Here is a 25,378-nt window from a genome sequence, read left to right on the forward strand (position 1 = left end):
TGTTTTTACAAAGTCCTCATCCTCCTCAGATACTTTCATACTGAATGCCCTACCTGATCTGATGCCCACAGTAACCATGGGATATAAATAATTTATGTGTCATTATCATGTTTCTGATAAAGGAATGTTAGCAGAGGATAATGAACTGCAAACTGTCACTCAAAAAGTTAAGGACAGGACCTAGACTAGAACCTAATGCATAATTCGATATTCTTTTTACCACTCTTCACTGCTTTTCTAAGATTCTGTGGGAATGTTAACTCCCACAGCAAAGGACAGAGAGTTGGCATCAGGTGAAGAGGAATGTGGCTGGAAGGGCTAGAACTGGGCAACTGCTTAGAAAATATACCTAAAGCCCAGGTGCAGTGGCTCACACCTGTAATCCCAGCACTTTGGGAGGCCGAGGCGGGCGGATCATGAGATCAGGAGATCGAGACCATCCTGGCTAACACGGTGAAACCCCTTCTCTACCAAAAATTCAAAAAATTAGCCGGGCGTGGTGGCAGGTGCCTGTAGTCCCAGCTACTTGGGAGGCTGAGGCAGGAGAATGGCGTGAATCTGGGAGGCAGAGCTTGCAGTGAGCTGAGACCGCGCCACTGTGCTCCAGCGTGGGCGACAGAGCAAGACTCTGTCTCAAACAAAAACAAAAACAAAAATAAACAAAAAAAGAAAATACACCTAAAGTGCTAAGTGTTTTTACACTTAACACAGGAATAAAATCAGAAACAATAACAAATTGATCCACAGTGATAAATGCAGACACACTGAGTATATAAAATATTAGTAGCCATAGACAGACCTGAGTTTGAATTTTGGCTGTGCCATTTATAAAGTCTAAATAGGCTAAGCTCTTTGAGACTTAGTTTTCTTTCCTGTAATGATAATACCTACACCACATAGTGTTATGAGAAATAAATTAGATGAAATTTATGTGTAAAATGTATAGCACAGCAATTACCATATAATAATAGTAAAAATAATAGTTGTTAACTACATAAAATAAGAAACAAAATATAGATGTTACAGGGAAGTCATAGTAGCTCTGTTAAGCATAAGTTGACAATTGAGTAATGTTAAAATATATGGAAGAATGTAAGAAAGAAGGTTTTGATGAGGGTTTTGATTACTTAGTTAAGTAAGTTCACCCCCAAGTTATTGCTAAAGGTTTCCTGGAACTATTTAATAGCTTGGCTTTACCTATTAATTTGGAAAGGAGGAAGGAAAGGAAAGGAGAAAGGAGAAAGGAAAAAGGAGAAAGAAAGGTGAAAGGGGAAAAGGAAAAGGAAAGCGAAAAGGAAAGGAAAGGATAAGAAGAATGACTTCAGCATTTTCTTTAATTAGGTTCTCTATTGCCCAGCAGGAGTGTAGTGCTGCAGTTATGGCTCACTGCACCCCCAAACTGCTCGGCTCAAGTGATCCTCCCACCTCAGCCTCCCCAGAAGCTGAGACTACAGGCATGCACCACCATGCCAGGCTAATTTTTTTACATTTTCTATAGAGACAGAGTCTCCTCCCTTTGTTGCCCAGGCTAGTCTGGAACTCTTGGCTTCAAGCAATACTCCTCTCTCAGCCTCCCAAAGCACTGGGATTACAGGCATGAATTACCATGCCCAGCAAACTCAGCAACTTCTGAGAGAGAATTGGAAGGAATGCTGCAATATTCACATGCACACACATTCACACACATGCACACACATACTCCTCATTACTCTAGCTATAATGTTGCCATTTTTGTCTTACTATAAACCAGGTTTTCCAAAAATTTCTAGTTTCAGGCCTTAAGAATTCTGTGGAATAAATCTCATTATTTTGTAAAGATAGATTATTCAAATATCTATATATAAAAAAGGAAATGGATCTTAAGAAAAGTGATTTCTGGATGTATGTATTTTTGGGTGTTGTAGTCAATGAGCTCCCAGGAAGAGAAGCTATTTTGGTATCAAGAAGCTCAGTTGAGTTGAAATCAGTTAATAAGGAGTATCATCCACATTTCAAAATATAACTCTTCTTGCATTTTTCTGGAATGTAATACATTTTGAGGAAAAACATATACAGACTCTCTGGGGTCCCTAGTTTTGAAACTGAATTTCTCAATTATTGCCTATATGGCTTTCTTCTGCTTGACAATTACAGAAAGTTGGGCCTGAGTAAAGAGACCCTTTTCAATTCCAATAGCAACAGGACTGAAAAGCACCCTAGAAATTTCTACAACTACTCTGAATTGAAAAAAGAGCTCAAGTTAGCTGTCAACTATTTGCAGTACTGTGGGTGTCAGATGATGTTGATGTAAATAAGGCATCCAAATGAATCAAACTGATGACTCAGTTAACTTTAAATAGCTTAGTGACTTTAGTCATTGGGATTAAGTGACATATTACCTTGAAGCATAGGGAAAGCAAATGCAGTATTTTCATTATTGTATATTGATCCCAATTCTCCCAAGCAGAGAAGAAGTGATTTCTGATTTAATGAAGTAAATATTACATTTATCGTTTTTACTGCAGATATTACAAAGGTTGAGGGTTAGAGAAGTAGTGAGTTAAAGAAATATGAGATGTTAATGTCAGTGTTCAACCCCCTTGCTTAGCACCTTTACTCAAAACTTTAAAATCAAAGGTCTCTCACTTTCTTGCTCTGTCTCCCAGGCTGAAGGGCAGTGACATGATCGTGGCTCACTCTATTCTTAAACTCCTGGGCTCAAATGGTCCTCCCACCTCGGACTCGAGTAGCTAGGACTACAGGTGTGCACCACTATGCCCAACTAATATTTGTTTTAATTTTTTCTAGAGACAGTATCTTGTTCTCTTTCCCAGGCTGGTCTTGAACACCTGGCTTCAGCCTCTCAAAGTGCTGCGACTGCAGGTGTGAGCCACAGTTCTTGGCTTTCACACTTTCACACTTTCTTAATGATTAGATTCAACCTAGTTTACCCTTGAAAATTTATCAAGTTACAAAAGTTTTCATCTAACTATACATAAAACATGCAGTTTTCAGCCAGTGTGTTCAATCTTCATTAGAGTTTGGAAGGTGAGAGAACTAATAAGAAAGAGAAACAGAGTCACAGGAAACTGTCAAAGGACCAACAGTCTAGTTGAAAAAAGACAAAACTATTGAATGAAACATTTAAGTGAGATTTTACAATAGTATAGAATTAATGTTAAAATTCGTGATGTGATATACGGCTGAGAGAATTTATTTATTTTAAAAAATTTAATAGATGTTATTGGATTACTTTCTAATAACAATCAAATAATTATTAAGAATATTCTCACCAGCATTGAGATCTCTTCTCCACTTGCTTGTGTGTAGTTTTCTCCATACTTCTGTTAGGTTGTTTGTCTTTTTTCCTATCAGTTGACACACACTCTGTATTTTAGAGGTATTTACTCTTGGTCCGTCATATGTACTACAGATATTTCCCTCCTCCTTTGTCATTTTAATTTTGTTAATGATATTGTGGCTTTTGCCACATAAAATTGTTATTTATGGGGTTAAATACGCTCATCTTTTTATTATGGCTTTATTCCATAGTCTACAGTCTCTGTGATAAATTTCATGTCCACCTTGAAATTTCTTCTCATTCTCCCTTAAATCTCACTGTGCTACAGCCACTCTAACTGTTGTTTAATTCCTGAAAAGTAAACTTTGTTTCCTCAAGGTCATTCGACATGTTTTTCGTAGACTCCTCTACCCACTTTCACTTGACGACTCTCTACTCATTTTTATCATAAGTGTCACTAATTCAGAAAGATCTGTTCTGCAGTTGCAATCAGAAACCTTTGTCCTACTCCTGCATGATACCTACAGTTTTCCTTCATCATGCATATCCCAGCTGTTACTTTAACTGTGTGATTCCTTCTTGTATGCCTCTCTGCCTCACTATATTTTAAGGTCCTTGAGGACATATACATCAAGTTTGTTTCGTTATCTCCTATACCCTCAGGACCTCATATAGTCCCTGGAATGTTAACTATAGCTCATTATATACTCGTTGATAGAAGGAGGGGATTTTCTTAGAGAAAAAAACCGTAAAAGATGGGACATTTGAGCCAAGCTTCGAGAAATAAGTACTATTTAAACAGGCAGGAGATAAAAGGTTATATGAGCAAGGCATAAAGGTTGAACTCTTTTTGGTATGTGAGGAGTTGGGGACAGCAATAATATTATGGCTCTAACTTCCTTTGACAAATATGGAAGACAAATTGGAGTATGTAGCTGTGAACAGACTATGAATGGCCATGGGAACAGTAAGGACCATGGTGCTGGAGTAAGCACCATAATAGATGCAAACCACAAGGATACAATGACTATATAAAAAGTCTATGAAGCTTATAGATGACTAAGCTGTGGACATATAGTTTACAATATAGTGAATAATTGAAGAATAAGATTTGTAAATACCATGATCCTATGGCTTCCCCTGGAGATGAGGGAGATTGTGCATGTTCCTCTGTTTATTTGTCTTCAGTGTCACCAAGGTCATACAGAGTGTGGACATCCATTGTCTCTTCTGTTCGATGTGGTACCATTTGAGGTAGCAGCCTGTCCTAGTTGGGTTTCTCCATCATGCAGGCACATGATGAGTTTTTCCGTGTCTAGCATCCCTTCCCATTCAATACCTAGATCTCTGGAGAAGATAATGAACGTCTCAATATCAGAGTGGTGGCCCCTTAACTGCCCTTCAAATGCATGCTTTGGTGGTTTTGAAAGAAGCAGAGGAAAATATCAGAGACAGCAGCCAGGCAGGTAGCAAAGGTTTATTGATTTCCAAGTTCTTTCTAAATCTCCGATGTATTGGGGAAGGGCTAAGATGTGTCAGACATGTCCTCTCTCAAGACTTGTCTGACCTCCGTAAGTGTACTTCAGAATGTGCAGGCATGGGTGGAATTGGTGGGAGGGAGAAGGGAAGGAATTTGAAACAGTCAGCATCCCTCACTTCTTACAAAACCACCACATGAGTCGAAATTAATGCATGTCATATAAATCATTGTGTCCCTGCTTTCCTACAAATGTAGTATTTAAACATGGCTTCTTGTGAATGATTGCATCATAACTGTTTCTTCTGGCCTACACTGTATTGAAGCAAAAAAATGGGAAAAAGTAATAAACTTTGAGTTGTTTTTTTTCAAATGGGGGGAAAAACTGTGCTAATCTCAATTCACAAACACCCCAGGAGGCTACAATTCCAATTTTCTTTTCACAGTATTAATGAAACTGAGTATTGGAAAAGTCAAATCTTCCCCCTATAAATCCAAAATCACTTTCAAGTCTAGCCTAGAATTATAATAACTTCCACATCTATTAGACACAGTATAGAACTCTGGTCTAATGAGATCATTTTAGGCAACTCTTTTTCCTAGGTGGGGTGGAGACAGAAATTTAAAATCTATTACTTTAAGCTTAATTTATGAGAAAACCAGAAAGACTGGTCAGAAACTCTTAGTGAGAAGAAATTCAGTAAATGCATCTTGCCAAGAGTTTTTTTTTTTTAAGGATCACTGCAAGACAGGACATCTAACAATTCTGGTTAGCAGAATGATACGTGCTGGGCATTATGGAGTTTAATGATCCCTTATGGTCCCCTCCTGATCTTAAATATATAGCCTATTTTTTTTTTTAACCACTAGCATGTTTTATTCTTTATTATTTCCTAAGATTGGTAGTTTCTTACAATCTTTTTCTCAAAGCTCAAAAGCTGAATTTTCATTGTCATCAGGTTATAATGGTACTCTTACTTTATCCTTGGTGTGCCAGGTTCATAGTTGACGACATACACATACATTAACAGTCTATACTGAAGAAATAAAACCAGCCCGAAAAATTACCTAGAAACTACAAACTTACCTTGAAAGTTAACTTTGGAACCAAAATATATATATAAGATTACAGTGGAAGAACAGCTCATTCAAGTATACAAAATAATTTCATAAAAATGACAATTTGAGTGATAAAAAGACCATCTGATGGCATGCTAATGCCTTGGTGAACTTGTCAATAGAAAGATAAGGTCCCACCACCCACCAAACCCCATTCTATATCAGGAATTAGGATTTTAAACACCATTTATCATGCAGAGTTGCAAAAACATAGATCAAGAGCAGTTTTCTTTAATGACAATAATTGATTGCTGTTTCCAATTTCAGAAAGAAAAATGAAGGATGTCACCATTGCAAAGGGAAATCTCCTTGGAAAAATTTATTAACATTCAAAAATGTATCTTTCAAATTGCTTAGTTATTTTAGCACTTCAGTTGTGAATCATTGTACTAAGTAATTGCAAGCTTTAACTTCTGTTTGCATATGCTAAGGTGTGATTAGATATAATCAAACAATGCAAACTGATAAATACAATGCAAAGTTTAATGGCTTAATGTGCCCCCATCGTATCACCAGATGCATCACAAAAGTCTTTTAAAGTAGTGATCAAATATTATTTGTTTTGCCAAACCAAACAATTTTATTTGCAAACAAATTTAGAAAGTTATATTTAAAAGTAATCATGCCAATATGAAACACAAAACCTGTTCTGGTGAAATAATCACACTTAGACATTTGTGCCAGTAAGAATTATTTTACATTGTGTTTTGAAATTCGGAACTTGAAAATAAATTTTGTGGTTTATTGAACACCTTCCTGAGTAATATGCTAACCCATGAGGCAAAAAGTCCTGGCCCCTGCTGGCCTGACCTTCTTCATTTACCTGGGGGGTGGGGAGGGCCCCTACAAGGATAATTCAAGAACTGGAAGAGCAAGGCACAGAGGCAATAAAGAAGGGTAAGTGGGAGGAGAAATACAGAGGAGAATGGAGGAAGCAACAGAGGGTGCAAGAAGCTGGTAAGAGATGAAGCCTGCACTGACAGCCCTCTCTGGTCTGTACTGAAGTCTAATGTGTCTCAAACATATTTTCCCCATGTGTTTCTTAACTGGATCTAAATTTGTTCTAATTTGAGGAAATGATGTTCTTTCACAGATACTGTATCAAAGACTATCAAAAATAAAGAAATAATACATAGGGCGATTTCCTTTCCTGTTGTTGTCGTTTAAAATAACTCTCAGCAAAAGACAAATTAAAATCTTAAAGATTTTTTTTTACTTTTTAATGCAGAGCAACAGTTGCATTTATTTTTTCTATGTGACAAGGCACTAGAATATGCCTTTAGTATTAACTGTTCATTTTCCACAATGAATTATCATCTGAATTATCATCAGATATGAACAAATTGATTTAGAGCATAGTGCAGAAATAGGTTACTAACTGTCCAAACATTTGATAGCTTATGTTTACCGAAGTTACCACAATATATATTAGACAACAAAAAACAAGAAGATTCATAGGATTCTTGATAAATCTACAGGGACAAAGCAGACCATGTGGAAAAACTTCTAGAGACCACCGTATCTTACCAAATGCTAGAAGAGAGAGGAAGGATTAAAAGCTACTTTTCAGTGGTCCTTTAAGGTAACATGCTTTATAAGTGCAAGAGTCCCAGGAATTTTTCTATAGCCATTTGGCTAAATGAATCTCAGAAGTGAGTAAGAAGGAAGTGAATATAAATATGAAATGGGTCATAACTGTTGTACTGCTCTATTTCCTTGCTAGAATAATCAGTAGCTTCCAAATCATTTAGGTTAAAAATGCCAGCAAAAGTCAAAAGCCTTTGTATTGTGATGAAGGTGTGCATTCTTGCTCTCCTCGCTTGTAGTAGACCACTGTCAGTCCTACTGAAGTTTTCCATTGACCCGAGTTCCTTATGCCCCTGGGCCCAATATAATGAACTGGCTTCATCGGCTTAATTTTACCTACACGTCGGAGTTAATCTTTGAAGATTCAAGACTTAAAGACTTAAGCTTAGTTGTGTGTATTCCATTATTTTAGCTCCCCCTCCCTTATTCTCTTTTACTTGCTTTTTTTAACAAGTTAAATCTTTTTTAACAAGTTAAATCTTTTTTAACAAGTTATTCTCTTTCACTTGTTTCTTTGTCACGTGCTGGGACAAAGAAAGAAAAAAGGGATGAAAGTAAATTTTAATTAATTACATTATTCACATTTCAGCACTGCTAAGAAAAAAAACATGTTGCAGATTGCTTTAATTTTTAAAAAATGTCTTATTTTAGTTTATTATATAGTGTAGAGGGAATGCAAAATTCTTAAATCCATGAAATATACAAATTAATTATGTTTCTCTTTTTTTTCACATTTTAGTAAATGGCTGAGATGACTGCATTTACCTTTTATATAAATTTTGAACAAATTATATAAAAAGACATTTAACCATATTAGTCATTGATACTATTCTCTACATTTACATTAATATAAAAGTTCATCAGAGATTTCTCAGTGATCATCAAAATAAAGCATTAGCGACAATAAGAGAAGCCACATTTATAATTCATGAATATATTTAAATCTCTTTGGCCTTTTATTGCATATCTGGGAGAGATGTCCCATTAATACATAAATATTTCTTTCCTTTTTTTTTTTTTTTTTTTTGGTTGAGACCGAGTCTCGCTCTGTTGCCAGGCTGGAGTGTAGTGTGCGATCGCAGCTCACTGCAACCTCTGCCTCCCGGGTTCAAGCAATTCTCCTGCCTCAGTCCCCCAAGTAACTGGGACTACAGGTGCACGCCACCATGCCCAGCTAATTTTTGTATTTCAGGGTTTCACCATGTTGGCCAAAATGGTCTCCATCTCTTGACCTCGTGATCCACTCGCCTCAGCCTCCCAAAGTGCTGGGATTACAGATGTGAGCCACCACGCCTGGCCAACACATAAATATTTCTAGTCTCAGAAGAAAAGTTAGTTAAGAAAAATTTCACTTAGCCTTCAGATTTGAAGCATAAATAGAAAAAGAATATTAATTAATCAGTTAGATATTGGAGTAACTACCTATTCCAAACATATCTATAATAATATCTGCTATGATGGTTATTAAAATTTTAATGTGAATCTGGGGAAAAGAAAGATAACATGTTTATTGGGTTTAGATTTTAATTTTGGTAGAGATTTTCTAGGTTATATTTTTAAGAAACATGATATTTAGAATTTTTACATCTGGGATTTACATCTGGGTTTTGTGTAGAGCTATTTTTAGGCCTCATATGACTTAAGCAACAATTTGGCTAGTGTTGCAAAAAAGAAAGTGTTTTCCTTAAACAGGAGATGTTTTCAAATGCATATGGCACAGTTGAAGTGTTTCAGGCTGTGTTATGGTCTTTGTGACCTCATTCTTATTTTAACACAAAGTTGCTGTTATCATGCTATGTGCATAGTTGTTTTGAAAACCTCTCAGAAATATTTTAGCAGATAAAAATAAAATATTTTTTGATAAGATAGTCCATTTACGATATCAATTCCTTATTGAAAAAAATACATGTCTATTCTTAGTATACAAAATATAAACCCTCCACTCCATTAAAGTTCTCAAATTTTACTGTCATAAGCTAAATGATTCAAATGTTATCTCCATTCTCCCTATTCCCTTCTGGCAGACAGAGTAAAAGTGAGGTTATTGTGAAAATGTGTTTAAAATGAAAGCATTCCATCAGGCTGGAAAAAATGATTTAGGTAACATTTAAACAAAATTCCCTTTTTAGCTCTTGAGACACCATAGTAAAAGAATGCTCTGTAAAATGAAAGTTTTCATTTAGTGAAAGCAGCTGAGCTAATTGGCACATTTTGGCAAAGATGACTGTATTTAAAAGAAAAAGTGCTGCCTTTGGTTTGTCAGGTAGTGACAGAGTTACTGCAGTAGATTCTATTCTTCATGAGAGGAAATTAATTCCTGTAATCAAATACTGTGGATTATAGTCTTTGTCTCCTTTCACCTTGTCCACAGAAGCAACACCAAAGCTTTTTATTCAGCCACACTCCATGGGCTTTTGTAAAACAGGCAATGACACATTCAGCATAAAAAGTTTTACCTGCTACATTTTGTAGCACCAGAACATAGCATATTGCTACTTTGAGACTAAGAGCTACTACTTTGGAAATGGCTGTATTTGTTAAGGCTTTATTTGAGGAAGGAAAAGAAAATCACAGAAACACACACACACACACACACACATTTAGGCAAAAGAAATATTGGTGATATTTGAAAATGGAATTAAAAAGCAGTATAGAGCCATATGTTTGGTAAAATGATTCCCAGTAATTAACAGGAACTTTTGCAGAAATATTAAAATTAATTACTAAATGATGTTTAGTAGTAGTGAAATAAAAGCACAATTTTAGTCTTCTTGAGTTTTCAGTTCTTACATATACACGAACACACACTCATACACACACATTCTTATCTAATATATATGCAATCGTGAGATTATTTGTTCATTATACATAATTGGCAAAGAATAGTGTTTTGAAAGTTGTAGCATTTTTAATACATTACATCTGAAAAGTAATATTTTTATGTAAGACAAGCGAGAGGATAGAGATTCAGGGAAAAACAGAAAACACAATTCACAAGGAAAAAATGACCTACAGTCAGAGTAGGATAGAATCTTCTTCTCTCTCTACAGTTTCTATCCTTTTATATCAAAAAAAGTTTATTATATATAGGGGAAAAGAGCTGCCCCTTCTCCTCATATCTACCAATTAAATCTCAGGTACACTCTTCCCCATCAATCATCAATTTCAGTGCCTGACCAAACCTTCAAGAAGACGTAGGCACCCCAAAATCCAGTGGTCTCATCCAAGAAAGAGCCTTATTTATACTTTGGGAAGACTGAAGAAGGGTTTTGTCAGTTGAATAAAACTAGACTAGCCAGCCTTCTATTATTATCTAATCTATTAGGTAGTTCAGAGTTTTGACCAAAAAATCAATCTAGACTGTATTTAAAACTGAGAAAGAATATTTTATTACTTTCTCCTCCAAAGTTCATCTTGGGAGCTCCCCAATCAATTAATAAAATACACACATACTTATGTAAACAAATGAATCTCCAACAAAATGGAAATTAGTCTATTTTTATTTATAAAAATGTAACTAAAGTTATACTTTAAAAAGCAGACAGTTAAAATGTATGGATTATCTTACTGTTCAATACTGTATTCTTTAAAATACAAGGGGAATATGATTTCTAAAGTAATCCTAAATTTAGTTGTCCTGATTCAGTCTAGAGTTAGACCTATGTTCTAGAGCAACACCTATTTGATTCTTATGATTCCCTCTAGTATTACAGGGTAGGGCTGTTCTGCTTTTCTTTATGTTGGGTTTGTGGTTTTTTTTTTTACTTAAGTCACCCACATGGCCCTTTAGAGCTAATTGGAGTTTATTTGGGACAATGCTTACCAAACTCTGTGAACAGAATTGATTTGTGAAAAAAGAAGACACAGCAACAAATCTCTCCCAGAGAACTTTAAATCACAGTCCCTAGTTTTTAGTAACCATGAGGCAAAGGGATGGCTACATTTATCAACAGCATACCTTTCCTAAAGCATAGGTGCTGTTAGAATTAGATAATAAATGTTAATATAGCTCTCTGGTATTCAGTGAACTCAATGATCACTTTGTGTTTGTTCTCATCCTCTTTTCTATAGCCAACCCAACCCGAGCAGGCGGCAGAGAGCCGTATCCAGGATCAGCAGAAGTGATCCGGGAGTCCAGCAGCACCACGGGTATGGTCGTTGGGATAGTAGCCGCTGCCGCCCTGTGCATCCTTATCCTCCTCTATGCCATGTACAAGTACAGAAACCGGGATGAAGGCTCATACCATGTGGACGAGAGTCGAAACTACATCAGTAACTCAGCACAGTCCAATGGGGCTGTTGTAAAGGAGAAACAACCCAGCAGTGCGAAAAGCTCCAACAAAAATAAGAAAAACAAGGATAAAGAGTATTATGTCTGATCCCAAGATCTTAAATGGACACTTGTATAGAAATAGTCTTCATTTTATCTGAGACATAATATAAACTTACTTACTTTCCTTTTTATGAAGCACATACAAAAGAAGACAGGGAATGCAATCAGGAAGGAAAGACTTTTTAAAAAATAAAAACAAGTATCTCATGCTCTTGTTTCTCAAAAAAGAAAAACAAAAAACAAAAAACAGGGGCCAATAAATTCCCTAACATCCACAGTGTTTTCATTTACTCTGCTTGTCTTTATGTTGCTGGAACATTTCTAAAAGACAGTGATGACCGCACGCATTCATAAAGCAAAGGAGTACTACAGCATCAAGGCACAACACAAAAACCAACACAAAACATAACACAAAAAAGAAGCTACCTATGATCCTGGATTTAGCCAAAGTGCTAGCGCTTTCCTGAGAAGTCAGTTAGTCCAATTGCCAGAGAAGACTGTCCTTTTGAGTGACTCAACCTGCAAACCTTTAAGAGTTTGCCGCCTGGTGCAACTGGAGCAGTGGTTGGAACTTGCATTTGAAACAAAGTGCTGGCTTTTTTGAAGACTTGTGTAGGAACACATTCAAAAAGCCCCTTTCTGGTTGTGAGAGAGGAAAGAAAAGTATGGAGGCCTTATTTTCAAAAATGTGAAATATAAGGCACGTTTTCACACAAAATTTCAAAACAAAAACAAGAGGGCATAGATGCAATCATTGGGAAATTTTCATGCACGCTTATTATGTTATTACATATGTTTATATAAAATCCATCTCTGTGTGCTTTCTGGACTGTGATAAGTGACGTTTTATAGCCTGTTGTATAGAAAATGCAAAATATATCTCTGCTCTTCAGCCATTTTTGGTAAATTCAATGTTATAAGTGTTGCTAAGTATAGGGAGTTTTATGACATCAGAGCAACAATTATTTCAGTTGGGTTTTTCTTTTTTTTTTGCCACCATTATAAATTGCCACAATTACTTACTTTTATTTTTTAAAGAAATTACAGTGTAGTGTTTATTCTAAGGAAGATATGTATGAATGTATATACAAAGACTCAACTACTTCTTTTCTTACATGTACAGCCTTCATTCTGTTGCAATTAAGTTTTAGTACTTGTATGAAAGGTGTGAATTAGAAAGTCACATATATACATATGTATCTTATAATCTTTTCTCCCTGAAATACTCACATTCCCACATACATTCACTATTTTAACACACACACACACACACACACACACACACGAATCCACAGCAATCCATCAGATATGCTGGAAGATCCAAACGTGCATACAGTAGCAAATATTTATTGACAAATTGAAAAGCAGGAAGGAAGAAGGTTGTGCCAAGGTATTGATGACAAATGGGGTGATTTGCTTCATTGAGATCTTGCTCCCAGGTAACCTTAAGAATATTTTAGTCCCTAATGAAATGAACCTTTCCTTATCAAATAGAATATCACTGATATACTGCTGCATGAATAAGAACCATTATGTGGGCAGGTTATGGAAGCAAAATTGTTTAATCTACACCTTAACTCTGGCTGCTGCAATTGAAAACTTTCTTTCTAATAAAATAATATATATATCTCTGAATCTGATGTGCATGATGAACATTTCTGGAAAGTAAACACTTTCTCTCGACTAAGAAAGTATTTTTCAGTAATTTTTGATTCTGTATTACTACCCACTTAAAAAATCATTCTCTGTTAATTATTGACTGTGTTTTAACTTTTCTGGTTTTACATATATATCATTAAATATAGTTTTAGTTTAACACATTAAGTAGTAGAAAAGTATAGATTATACACTTGTTTTGCATATTATTCAATGATGTTCACAGCAATAAATTACTAATATGAGAAGGTAGTGCAAAAAATGCATTATTACATTGCAAGTTGATGTTTCAGTAAAAATTGGTTGCATTACTTGAATACCTTCTAAAAGAACGATAAAAAATTTTGTAGAAGAGAAGAATATCTTTACAATTAGCTTTAATCAGCAAAGGCAAAAAATGCAAAACATCTTTTGTGATACTTTAGTTGATGAAAAAAAAGCCAAGAAGTGGCCTGGATTTCAGATATACAGCACCTTAGAAATATGTATAATTCATAGCAAATCACCACTATCTATGGTTGCCAAGTAATTGTTGTGTACAAAGAAATTTAGTGGCTTTTTATGACCCAGAAAGTAGAAGGTATAAAATGAAAATTTAATATCCATTGCTTTTCTACATTTTCATTTTTTTTAATTTGCCACATTAAATAATTCACGAGTCTTTTCTTTTCCCCCGTCTCATTCAGTCTTACTCAGGGAAAGCCAGTTAAATAAGAAGGGAAGTGTAAAACTACTAATTTACAGCTTGAAGGGTTTTTTTTTTTTTAAGATTGCTTTTCTTTTTTATCTATTAAGCTTAAACCAGTTTCCATCTGGAAAGATTCTAAAATATAATAGAAAATAAATTGAATAATGGTAATTTTAAGCAGTATATCTATGAAATGTGTTGTTTGGGATTGATTTCAATGTTTCTCCCCAGCATAAATTTTAAAGTTACATGCAATGATTGATACAGTTTATTATCAGCAAAATTATTTCTAATATTATTGGCTTACACAAACTCTAGCAAAAATTATTTTTTCCTCAATGGAAAAAGAAAAGAGAGGAACACAGTTAGAAAGAGAAAATGACTTGAATCCCAAGTATCTTCATACCAAACATATCAGGGTTCCCTGCATAGTTTGCAGTTGATTGAGGATTTCACACTACTTGGCATAAATTTGATTACATCTCTAGACTGTAACTTTTCTGATTGATTATGCTTCTTTTTTATCCATGTAATGTGTTGCCTTTTTTAAAAGAACAAATACTACAATAATGTGTGAAGTGGTCAATCCCTAAGACATCAAAGAAAGGCCACATAACCCTACCCTTCTAGTGCTTTGTGTGATTGGGTATCAAAGGGGTTTTCTTCTTTTTTTGTTTGTTTGTTTTTCTGTTGCAAGGCCAATTTATCCATTATTGGAAATGCTAAGCAAGTGGAATTTACTGTTTTGTTAATAAAATATTTCTTAATACAACTGTGATTTATTGATTTTAAAAATTATATGCGGCACCATTTCGTGCTTAAGTGGGAAAGTAAAGAAGACTGCATTTGAAGGGAAGACCCATCCTTATATTATAGAGGAAGAATGTTGACTCTCTTTTTTCTGGATTTAACTAGTCATTAAACACCTCTATATTCATACACTTAAAGATATAGCCATTAAATGTACTTTTGTTTACATTTGTTCATCTGGATATGCCAGAAACCATAAACTCATACAGTATTAGTTGAAAACAATATTAAAATACTAATTTCATAAATATGCTTTTTCTCTATAAAAGACAGTGGAATCCAAGTTAAGTAAACCTGTGATTAAATTCCAACACTATCACACACTCGTTACTATTTGCCTAATTTCTTTGACTCTCACATTGTGTTATTTGGAAAAAAAACAAACAAAACCAAATATATAAAAGAACGTAGTGTTTGTTTCCATAAAACTGTATTTATTTCTCACAAAGCAAATTAGCTTTTTAGAAATCAGATGATTTATCAGAGTAAGTAAGTTTTAGTTCAACAGTTGGAAACTGTTTTAAAACCCTGGCACTTGAAAATGATTTTATGATGAAAATGCATAAGTTTGGTCTTTTTTTCTTCAACAGTAAAAAGTCTGAACATGAATGCTTAATTCGTTTTGTTCCTGCAGTGTCTAGATATATTTGTTATTTCTTTATTACTATTCATGAAAATCCGCATTTTGTTAATGTCTACATTAAAGGATATATAATTTAGTTTCCCTTAAAAATAGGTAGGCACTTTAAAGGCGGTTGCTATATAAAACTTAGTAATCAGACCAAGGATTTTGGGTCTTAACCTATAGAGGGCATAGATGCCCAGAGCCCAGTGATTAGGCATCAGGGGTTGCTAACTTATATGTATAATAATAGAGATAGATAAATGTAAATATATATGTAAAAGATATATATGTATATATAATGGATAGATATATTAATGTAAATATATAATTGCTATAACATAAATATATATTTAAAATAAATATTTTAATATATTAAATATTTAACATAAAATAATTTTATATAATATATATTTATACATAAAATAACTTGGCACGTATATGTAAATGAGCATTTTCCCGATAAAAGTGTTCATTAGGTTCATCAAATCCTCAAAGGGTTTCAAAGTTTCCCAAATGATTGAGAATCACTAAAACAGACATTAGATATAAACAAAACTTTTTTAGAAATAATTCTGAAGATGAATGGTTCAGCGAGTAATAAGAAGGCCAAGAAATACAAAAATTAGCCAGGAGTGGTGGTGGGCATCTGTGTTCCCAGCTACTCAAGAGGCTGAGACAGGAGAATTGCTTGAACCTGGGAAGTGGAGGTTGCAGTAAGCCAAGATTGCGCCACTGCTCTCCAGCCTGGGTGACAGAGCGAGACTCTGTCTCAAAAAAAAAAAAAAAAAAAGCATCAAGGAGATGGCATGAACTAACTTTAACCATTACAGTATCCGTCTCTATAAATGAATGTCCAGTTATACAATTTTTATTGCAATTAATCTTGCTTCATTTTTACAAGTTCAATCTTCAATTATTTATTGAGGCCCAGTGTATGAAAATCACCCCATTCATCCCACATATGTCTACTCTTCTGAACAACTTAATAGTCACTTAAGGGCAAACTTCTCCAAGAATTGGAATCTTTGATTAACACCTTGAAGATAGTCAGTGAACATCTAACATGCAGCAAGGGCTAAGTCAACAAAGCATCCATCTTTAAGCATGTAGAGGTCACCAATATTTGAGAGTGGCAGCTAGACTATGAAAAATACCTTATTGACCCCTAAATATGTGGTCATCTTTAAATAAAAAGGAGAAAGTAACTTCTTGAGAAACATAGAATATGGAACCATAGTATTCATTCAGTAAAAACAGCAATCAATAAAAGAAGTATTGAATGCTTCTGGTCTGTGAAATTTCAGATGATTACTGATTAGAACAGTGTGCTTTCAGTTAAGTAGAATAATCTTAATAATGATCTGTCACAAGGACAATATTTCAAACAAAGTGGGTCTAAATACTAGATTTGAAAATTACTAGCTGTGGGACTTCATGCAATCATTCAATCATACTAAGTTTATTCAGCCATAAAAGAACGATAAGGAGACAACCTATAGGATTGTGAGGAATGAAAAACATAATGCACTTAAATGCTTTTATAAAGTTCAATATTTTACTAAAAGATAAAAGTTAAAGTTCACCTGTTTAATAGGGTAAAATTAAAGTGTGCTAGGTAGCTACTAAGAGAGTAGAATTATCATAAATTTATAGATTTAAAATTAATACTATTGTAGGGGTTTATGTTATTATTTTTCCCAACATAGAAGACACTTTTACAATGTCCCAGACAAAGCATTGTATAGCCATGGCTAAAGGAAGGGTAGCTCCTTTGCAAGACAATCGATTTCATGATAGGATAATTTTGGTTCCGTATATCTAGCTTTCTTTAACTTCCACTTATTGATTTCTAATTCTCTTTGTGCAAAATAGAATATACCCTTTTTCCACATGACAGCCTTTCCAATACCATCAACCTCCCCCAAACACTGCCTGGATTTTCTCTTCTCCAATCTTAATATTCTGGTTTATCATGGCCATTACTCAAATTATATAGATTCTAGGTGTCTCATAATCTTAGTAACCTTTCCCTCAACCTGTTCACAAAATCTGATACCAAAAAACATTTGGCGATCAGCCAAAATATGGATTTTTCACCTTTCTTGATTTGAACTTTTTCTCCCTGATAATGATGCTTAAGATTTCATGATTTTTCAAAAGCATATATTACTTGTTTGAATTACATTGAATTTATGATCAACTAAAATTATCAGATTTTGTCCAGGTAAAGTCTCCTTTAACTTGTACCTAGACACTTATTACTTGAATATAAATATAGTATTTTACATTTAACCATGAGAAGTTTCATTGTATTGAAGATTGATCAGTTGAGATAAATTTATATCTCGATTTTCTCATATCATGTCCTAATATTCATCATTGGCAAATTTTGCATACATTTACATGAAAATAAGTTCATTAGGAAAGAGTTCTGAGGGAGGCCTCAAAAAGACCTCCCTGCAAACAGTGCTTTTCAACCAGGGGCATTTTTGCCCAGGAGACATTTGGTAATGTCAGGACCCAGTTTTGGTTGTCATGTTTTGGGTGGAGAGACCTATTCATGTCCACAGGGTAGAGATCAGGGATGCTACTAGACAACCGGAAGTGCACAGGACAGCCCTGCCTTCACCCCAGCAGACAACTGTCCTGTCCAAATGCCAATAGTGCCAAGTTTGATAGGCATAACACATACCCAATGGCAAAGATAATATATATCAAGCTGCTAATAATCTTTGAGTTGGAATTTTCCATCTTATCTACCAAAACTCATAAGAAACTCAGTTGCCTTGCAATCAAGATACAAAATGATTTCCTCCTAATTTGTCAGTGAATCTATTGGAAAAAGGAATAACTTAATTTGTAATGCTGTTTATTACTTATTACCACTTCTTTTAAAAAGTGGCCACAAACTATATATTTTTAAAAGTAACTCTTCTTTTGATTTCAAGCTCATCACTGTAGAATTAAATACATCCTTTGAGTATTACAATTGAAACCAAGACAAAACTTGCTTACTTCATTCTTCTAGTATCACATCTTCCTAAAAAATGTCAGAACAACCAGTATAATTTTTATGTTCACGTTGTCTGGAATGCAATTGGCCTTGACATGAACAGATAAACTTTTAAAAGAAGGGACTTAGAAATCATTTATTCTTTGCCTACCTTGAACGTCAACTGGTACCCTATTTTTGGGGATCTGATTTCAAGGGGCTCAGGCATCAGTGTGTGATTTCTGGCTGCTTAGCCCATTCCAGAATCTCTGTTATTTTGTACCATTTTCGGAGGGCCCTGATAATTGACTTTTACCTCCACTATCCAATAAGCTTTCTCAATATCAGAATGCTCTTCAGAGAAGTGATTGTGGGGGAGCACTAGATGGGGAGTGAGGAAATGAGTTAGGGAAATTTAAAAAGCCTATTAACATTGATTATATAATAGGTTACTGCCATGAGGAAAACTACTTGGGAATTCTAGGAGACAGCATAAAGCATGCTTCAGAATTATTCCACCTGAAAGCCAAGGAATGGAAATATGTATCCATCGATTTCTATCAGTCTTAGGTAAAGGGCTATTAGGAGGGCAGGAAGGTAAGGATGATAATTAACTTCAAAGTACTTTGTGTGGCATTTCCTACTGACTGGGTAAGCTCTGTGGTTGAGAAAAAGCCCTCAAGCAAAGAGCTGCAAGTGTTTCCAGCTGGAAGCCACTGGGTTATTGTGCTCCAGAATGATGCATGCTAGGGTATATGGGTGAGTCATCTGCAACATTGCTACAGTTTTTGTGTGTGTGACTTTGTACTTACACTAAACACATTCAGTTCTCTGTCCAGTAAAATTGGTTCAACACATTCTTCAAAATAATGTGATTCCTTTCTCAGAGAAGTCTCTTTCTCTCCCCTATGGTCCTATGATGATTTCCTTAAAGCCACTAGGGCTAGTTTCTGTTCATCTTGCAATCATTTACTGCAAAATGATTGCGATAGTCTACGAACTTGTATCCTTTTCTCAGTTTTAATGGGATAATTTACCCCAGTGTGTGTCACATGTAGCAGCTGAAGTTCAAATTCTGGAGAGTATTCTCTCTAAATATAACCTGGCACCCCTCGATGTGTCCTAACCCTCCTCTGTGGATGGGGAAAATGTGGTCATGGAAATCAGATTCAGCTGTTTTGATTATTCAAAATAACTCACTTTATGTTCTACTGTCCGCTGTGAAGTTGTCTCAGGTGCCTGTCATTGGCTAGGAGGGAATGGGGTGGAATCTATTTCTTTCATGTCTGTGGAAAAAAACAGAATGAACCTCTAAGAAGTTTAAGCATTTCTTTACTCCATGTTCCCAGTGGTACGTTTGAATTTTATAGTCAGGAGATGGGGTGGAAGAGGCTGTGCCTTTGGCATCGCTTAGCTTACTCAGGTACACTACATATGGTCTGGGTCTCACCTACAGACACTTGGCCTGTGTCTGTGTGGCTTTCCATTGGATGGTGGAGAGTCGTCTACAAAGATACCCTCTTACCTCTTTACACCCTTCCTGTTTCTCCCTCAACTAATTCTTTTAACCTTATTGTTTTGCTTCTCCTGTGACTTGGAAATCTTGATCCCTGGTATGGGTTTTAAAGCAAAGCCATTGTGGCTTTTTGCAGGAGAAGTTTACAAAAACTGAAAATGGAGAAAGAGTGGAGACATCCATGAGGTCTTGTACTCTGGATACAGTTTTATTTTTCTCTTTTTCTATTTCTCTTGGTTTATGTATAAAAAAATCCAACATCACACTGTGCATGTTGTTCTTCTGTCAGTAATCCTTACAAGAAACCTGAACTGTTTGCTTAATTTTGGACCAAATTATGCAAAAGAGTTACTGTCTTCTTACTGAGCTTGAGTCATGTTATAAAGACACCTCCACTACTTTAGTAGAAGCCATTTTCTCTCACCTCCTCCTTGTTCCGCTGCCTCTCATTCCTGCCTGCAAAAGGCAGAGATGAGGTAGCCATGCTCCTAGGTGCAGATTTAAAATGGGAGCTATCAGAGAGCTCTGAACTCAGCCACCACGGTTACCTTTGATGTCTTTTCATTGATTTCCTCTTAAATCTTCTCTCTAAATTTATATTTTTTAGAGTTTCTACTCTATTTTTAGTATTTCTTATTTGTCTTTAGCCATATTTACCTCCAGAGCATCTGGCTATTGGATAATACATATTTTCTTTATATTTTTACGAAGTTTTTCTCCCAAAGCTTATAATATATATATTAATTGTCCCAAAAGTTCCCTTCCTTCTCTATTATAAATCCCCCAAGATTTTCTGTTCCTTCCATCATTACCACAGCACTTCGTTGTTTCTTGTTAGTGAGAATTAAGTCTATCAATTGAATTTGTTGCCTTTCAAGACTCATGCAAATTATCTACTTTTATTAAAATAAAATGTAAGTAGCTGGAATTTTGACATCTTAGTTCTGTTCCAGTATTATTACTCATTCTGTAAAATCTTATCCATTCCTCTATACGATATCATTTTTCCTTCTGTATGCTTTAATTGTCATCAAATCTCATTATACTTAAATGGTAATGTTACTGAACAAATATTTTATGTGGAGAGACACTCTACTTCTGATAACTTCTGATTTTAAAATGTAATACTCAATTTACACTTGTGAATAAGACTGACTATAATTAATTTTCATGAATACTGAAGCATGTAGTTAAAATTTTCTATGTGGCTTAATAGCTAATGATTACAAGCATTTGTGGAATACTCCATCGCTTACAAAGTAATGGCACAAATAGCATTTCATTCGATTTTAACCACAACCCTCTGTATATGATATTACCAAATAGATTCAGGCATTCAAAGTCCTGATGTTACACACACACACACACACACACAGAGTCATGCATTCAACAGGGATATGTTTTGAGAAATGTGTCATTAGGCGATTTCATCATTCTGTGTCATAGAGTATATTTACACAACCTAGATGGTATAGCCTACTACACATCTTGGCTATATGGCATAGCCTATTGCTACTAGGCTACAAACCTGTACAGAATGTTACTGTACTGAATACTATAGGCAATTGAAACATAATGGAAATTATAATTTAAACATGTCTAAACAGAAAAGGTACAGTAAAAATCTTATGATACCACCATCCTATATATAATCTGCCATGGACCGAAACATCTCTATACAACTCATAACCATATATTAAAAATTTAGGGACACAATGGTTTTAGAAATCTTTAAGTGACTTAGAAACTATTACCAAAAAAACCTAACTAGCCAAATTAACTAGCAAGTTCTCAATTATTTTTATTCTGTGGTTATGAGGATATGAAAAACGTTGTTAAGAGAAATTTATAATAATTCAACAAGGTACTTCTAGCTTTATCATATTACAAATGGAGCAACTGGCAAATAGCATAACTTTTATTTCTTTAAAGGCTACTAATAAACAGAAGAAAACCAAATACTCAATAATGAGTGAGTAACATGCACCTGTGTCTTAACTAATACAAAAGATGTTAAGGAGAGAAGGATGAAGCAAAATAATCTAAACATAGTTATGCATTTGAGGAATGTGTAGGTGGTAATGATATTTCTTGTTACTAGCACTTTCCAATTTATCATCCTATTTTATTTTTATAATGTTCCTGTGAGGTAGATACAACAGATTTAAATCTCCATTTTGTAAATGATAACAGTGAGAGCCAGAAAGGTTAAGAAACCAAATGTAAAGTGACTGCTAGCAATAAATCAATATTTTATATATTAGGTCATGTCTCTCCTGAAACTAGGGGAACTAAATTTAGTATCATAGATTAGAAGAGATGAAAAATACTTTTAAAACTTCTTATTTTGTAGATGAGGAAACAGAGGCTTAACATTAAGAAATTTACTTTAAATTACACTGCCTGTTAGCAGCAAAGGTAGGACTAAAGCCTGGTGCCCCGACTCTAATTCCCACATCCTGTCTTCATAGCCAAGAAATATAAACCCTTTAAGCAGAAAAAGAAAAGCCATCATTCCTTGCCCAAACTTGATTTCTTTCCACCTCTCTGATGTAAATCTTGCAGCTGGCCTGTGGGTTTATCAGATAAAATTATTCCTTTAAAGTTAGTGGCAAAGGGGCAATGTTTAGCACAGAGTGGCTAGTCAATAGATTTTTTTTTTTGAATAAGTGAATCAATACAATTGGCTTGGCATTGGCATTTTAACTAATATTCACATCTTATTTCTCTGATGTAGTTGAGCAACAGATGATTCAAAAGTAAATGGGAAAAGATCAGCAAAGGATTTATATTTTGCTGACAGTATTTTCTGGTCTATTATCTCAACTATGAAGCTTGCCTTCTACTGCCTTTATCTTACAGGCCTGGAGAAAGAGGTAGCACTTTTTTCAATACTTTTTAGTTTTACACCACACATTTACACAACATTTTCATTTACTAAACAATTCCTTCGCTTTCTATTTTTGCTTTAACACCTAGCCTAGAACATTCTTTTAAGCCTTGCCACCATCTCTGTGAATTTCATTATTTCTGTTAGTAATCCTCTTAACAGCCTGACTTCAGAATTCCTCATCTTGTCGCATCCCAAGGAGCTCCATCTTCGTTCAGTCTCAGTTACTAAGTAATAATTCATACATACCCAAAAAATTTTAAACAGAAATGCATTATTTTTTACATCAAAATTCTGAGATCTCCACTAATGACTATACACTTGACCCTTGAACTACATGGGATTGACCTGCATGGGTCCACTTACATGCAGATTTTTTTCAATAAAAGTTACATGAAATGTATTGCCCTCTCCTGCCTCCCCTTACCTCCTCTACCTCTTCCACTTGTATTACCCCTGAGACAGCAAGACTAACCCCTCTTCCTCCTCCTCTTTAGCTTATTCAATATGAAGATGACAAGGCTGAAGACCTTTATGATGAACAGCATGTACTTAGTAAATTTACTTTTTCTTATGACTTTCTTAATAACATGTCATTTTCTCTTATTTTGTTATAAGAATACAGTATGTAATACATATAACATAAAATACATGTTATTCAACTGTTTATATTATCAGTAAGGCTTCTTGTCAAGAGTAAGCTATTAATAGTTAAGTTTGGAGGAGTTGAAATTATATGTGGACTTTCAACTTCTCAGGTGGTTTGTGCACCTAGCGTGTGTATTGCTCAAGGGCCAACTGTGTACCCTAATTGTTCCTCTTTTCCGTGTGTCACTCCAACTAACCTTGTTTGCCTCAATTATAATATCTTGGGCTGTCTTTCTATCCTATTCCATCATTATATTAATCTCCTCTCATATACACTTGTCCCATTGCCTACACAAAAACTCAAACTGTAGTTAATTGTGTTCCTAAAGCCATTCCAAGAACACTTCTATTTCTTGCCCATTTTGTGGACTGCTATAGTAGAAAGCCCATCTGCAGCTCTGTGGTAAGCTGATCCATCCTCTGTTTCCACTCTCTATCCTAATTCTTAGCATTTTACCATTCTCTTGAGCTGCATGCATTGACAATTGCCTGTTAGACATCTAATTCCTTAGGTATCTCAATCACAACAAACCGACTTTATTATCTCCAGTTTAAAAATCATAGGTAAATAGCATTAATAGCCTCCTAAGAACACAGAATGAAAATCAAAGAAACATATTTTAAATTACGCATGGCATCTTAAGGGATTTTTTTTTAAATCTCTTTTCCATGTGGGATTCTAAAAAATTCTCTTTTCCATATAAAATTTATTTTTTTAAAACCTCTCTTTTCTAGGTTTACTACCTCAAATAAGTCTAGTTTTCTACCTGTGCAATATCCTTGGTTAGTTCAGAATGTTACTATTTTTGTCTGTACTTTTAATAGCCTTAAAACTGCTATCTCTCCTCCACATTGATCATTTTTCTGATCTACCCTTCACACTTCTGATTACAGTATTCTCCTGTTCCAAGGAGTTCAATGGCTCCACATTCTACACTGGAGCTTGCTACCTCTCCTCCTTTCAAACTGAGCCAATTTTCCATGCCCTTGCCTGTCTCTGTAACTTTCATTATTTTGTTACTTTTCCTAAAAGTAACAATTTTTTAACCAATTTTTCTACCAATAGAACTTAATGTCCTTCTTCAAGGCCCACTTTACTATCTTCAGTTAAGCTTTCTCTGATCAATGCAGTTATAATTAATTACTCCTTCATTCACACAGATGTTTGCTCAGGCTTCTGGTTATCATTTATTTTATTCTGCTTCGGATGATACTTAGGCGTTGATATATTTTCTCAATTAGTTATAAGTTCAAATCTCAACTCCAACAGAAAAAATGTATAATTGCAGACATTAGAATCATTTTCTTCTCCTGTGTATTGGTATGACACTGTTCCTATCTCTTGAATTGCATTTAGAGCAACTTTTATATAGTAATTATTCATAATATAATTAATTATGAATCATTTTGTATTCACACCCATGGTAGATAAGAACACTGCTTTTTTAATAAATTCTTTTATTCAAATCTTTGTGAGACATCTGTGATGTGCTATGCCCTGAGCTAGGCATTCAATATATAGTTGTGAGCCCACATGGAGTTTACATTTCATGGGAGAAACAAACAGTAATCAAAGAACCACAGGCATAAATCATGTGTTACAATCATTATTTGTGTTACAAACATTATTTGTGTAACAAAATAAATATGAGTATGGGATAAAAGAAGTTACCCAAAGTATGATTAGTTAACTAAGCAGTTCAGTTAACTGTGAAGATTAGAAACTAACCAGGTGAAAGCAGTGGGAAGAGCACTGT

At 34.8% G+C, this 25,378-nt stretch overlaps 1 protein-coding gene across 50 annotated transcripts in view; it reads left to right on the forward strand.

Moving 5' to 3' along the window:
• Positions 1 to 14,912, forward strand: part of NRXN1 (neurexin 1) — a 1,114,986-nt gene extending 1,100,074 nt beyond the window's left edge. For 31 of the 50 annotated variants that reach the window (XM_055107954.3, XM_055107959.3, XM_055107953.3 and 28 more), the window contains one exon: positions 11,535 to 13,431. In XM_055107954.3, coding sequence (XP_054963929.1) covers positions 11,535 to 11,842 — 308 coding nt within the window. In that variant the 3' untranslated portion in view covers positions 11,843 to 13,431. Of the gene's footprint in view, positions 1 to 11,534 lie in introns of all 50 variants that reach the window. The other 19 variants (XM_055107962.2, XM_055107965.2, XM_055107971.2 and 16 more) reach the window with 1 other exon arrangement.
• Positions 14,913 to 25,378: the final 10,466 nt, after the last annotated feature.

The sequence above is a fragment of the Pan paniscus genome, chromosome 12 (assembly GCF_029289425.2).
Source record: "Pan paniscus chromosome 12, NHGRI_mPanPan1-v2.0_pri, whole genome shotgun sequence".
Classification (NCBI taxonomy): Eukaryota; Metazoa; Chordata; class Mammalia; order Primates; family Hominidae; genus Pan; species Pan paniscus.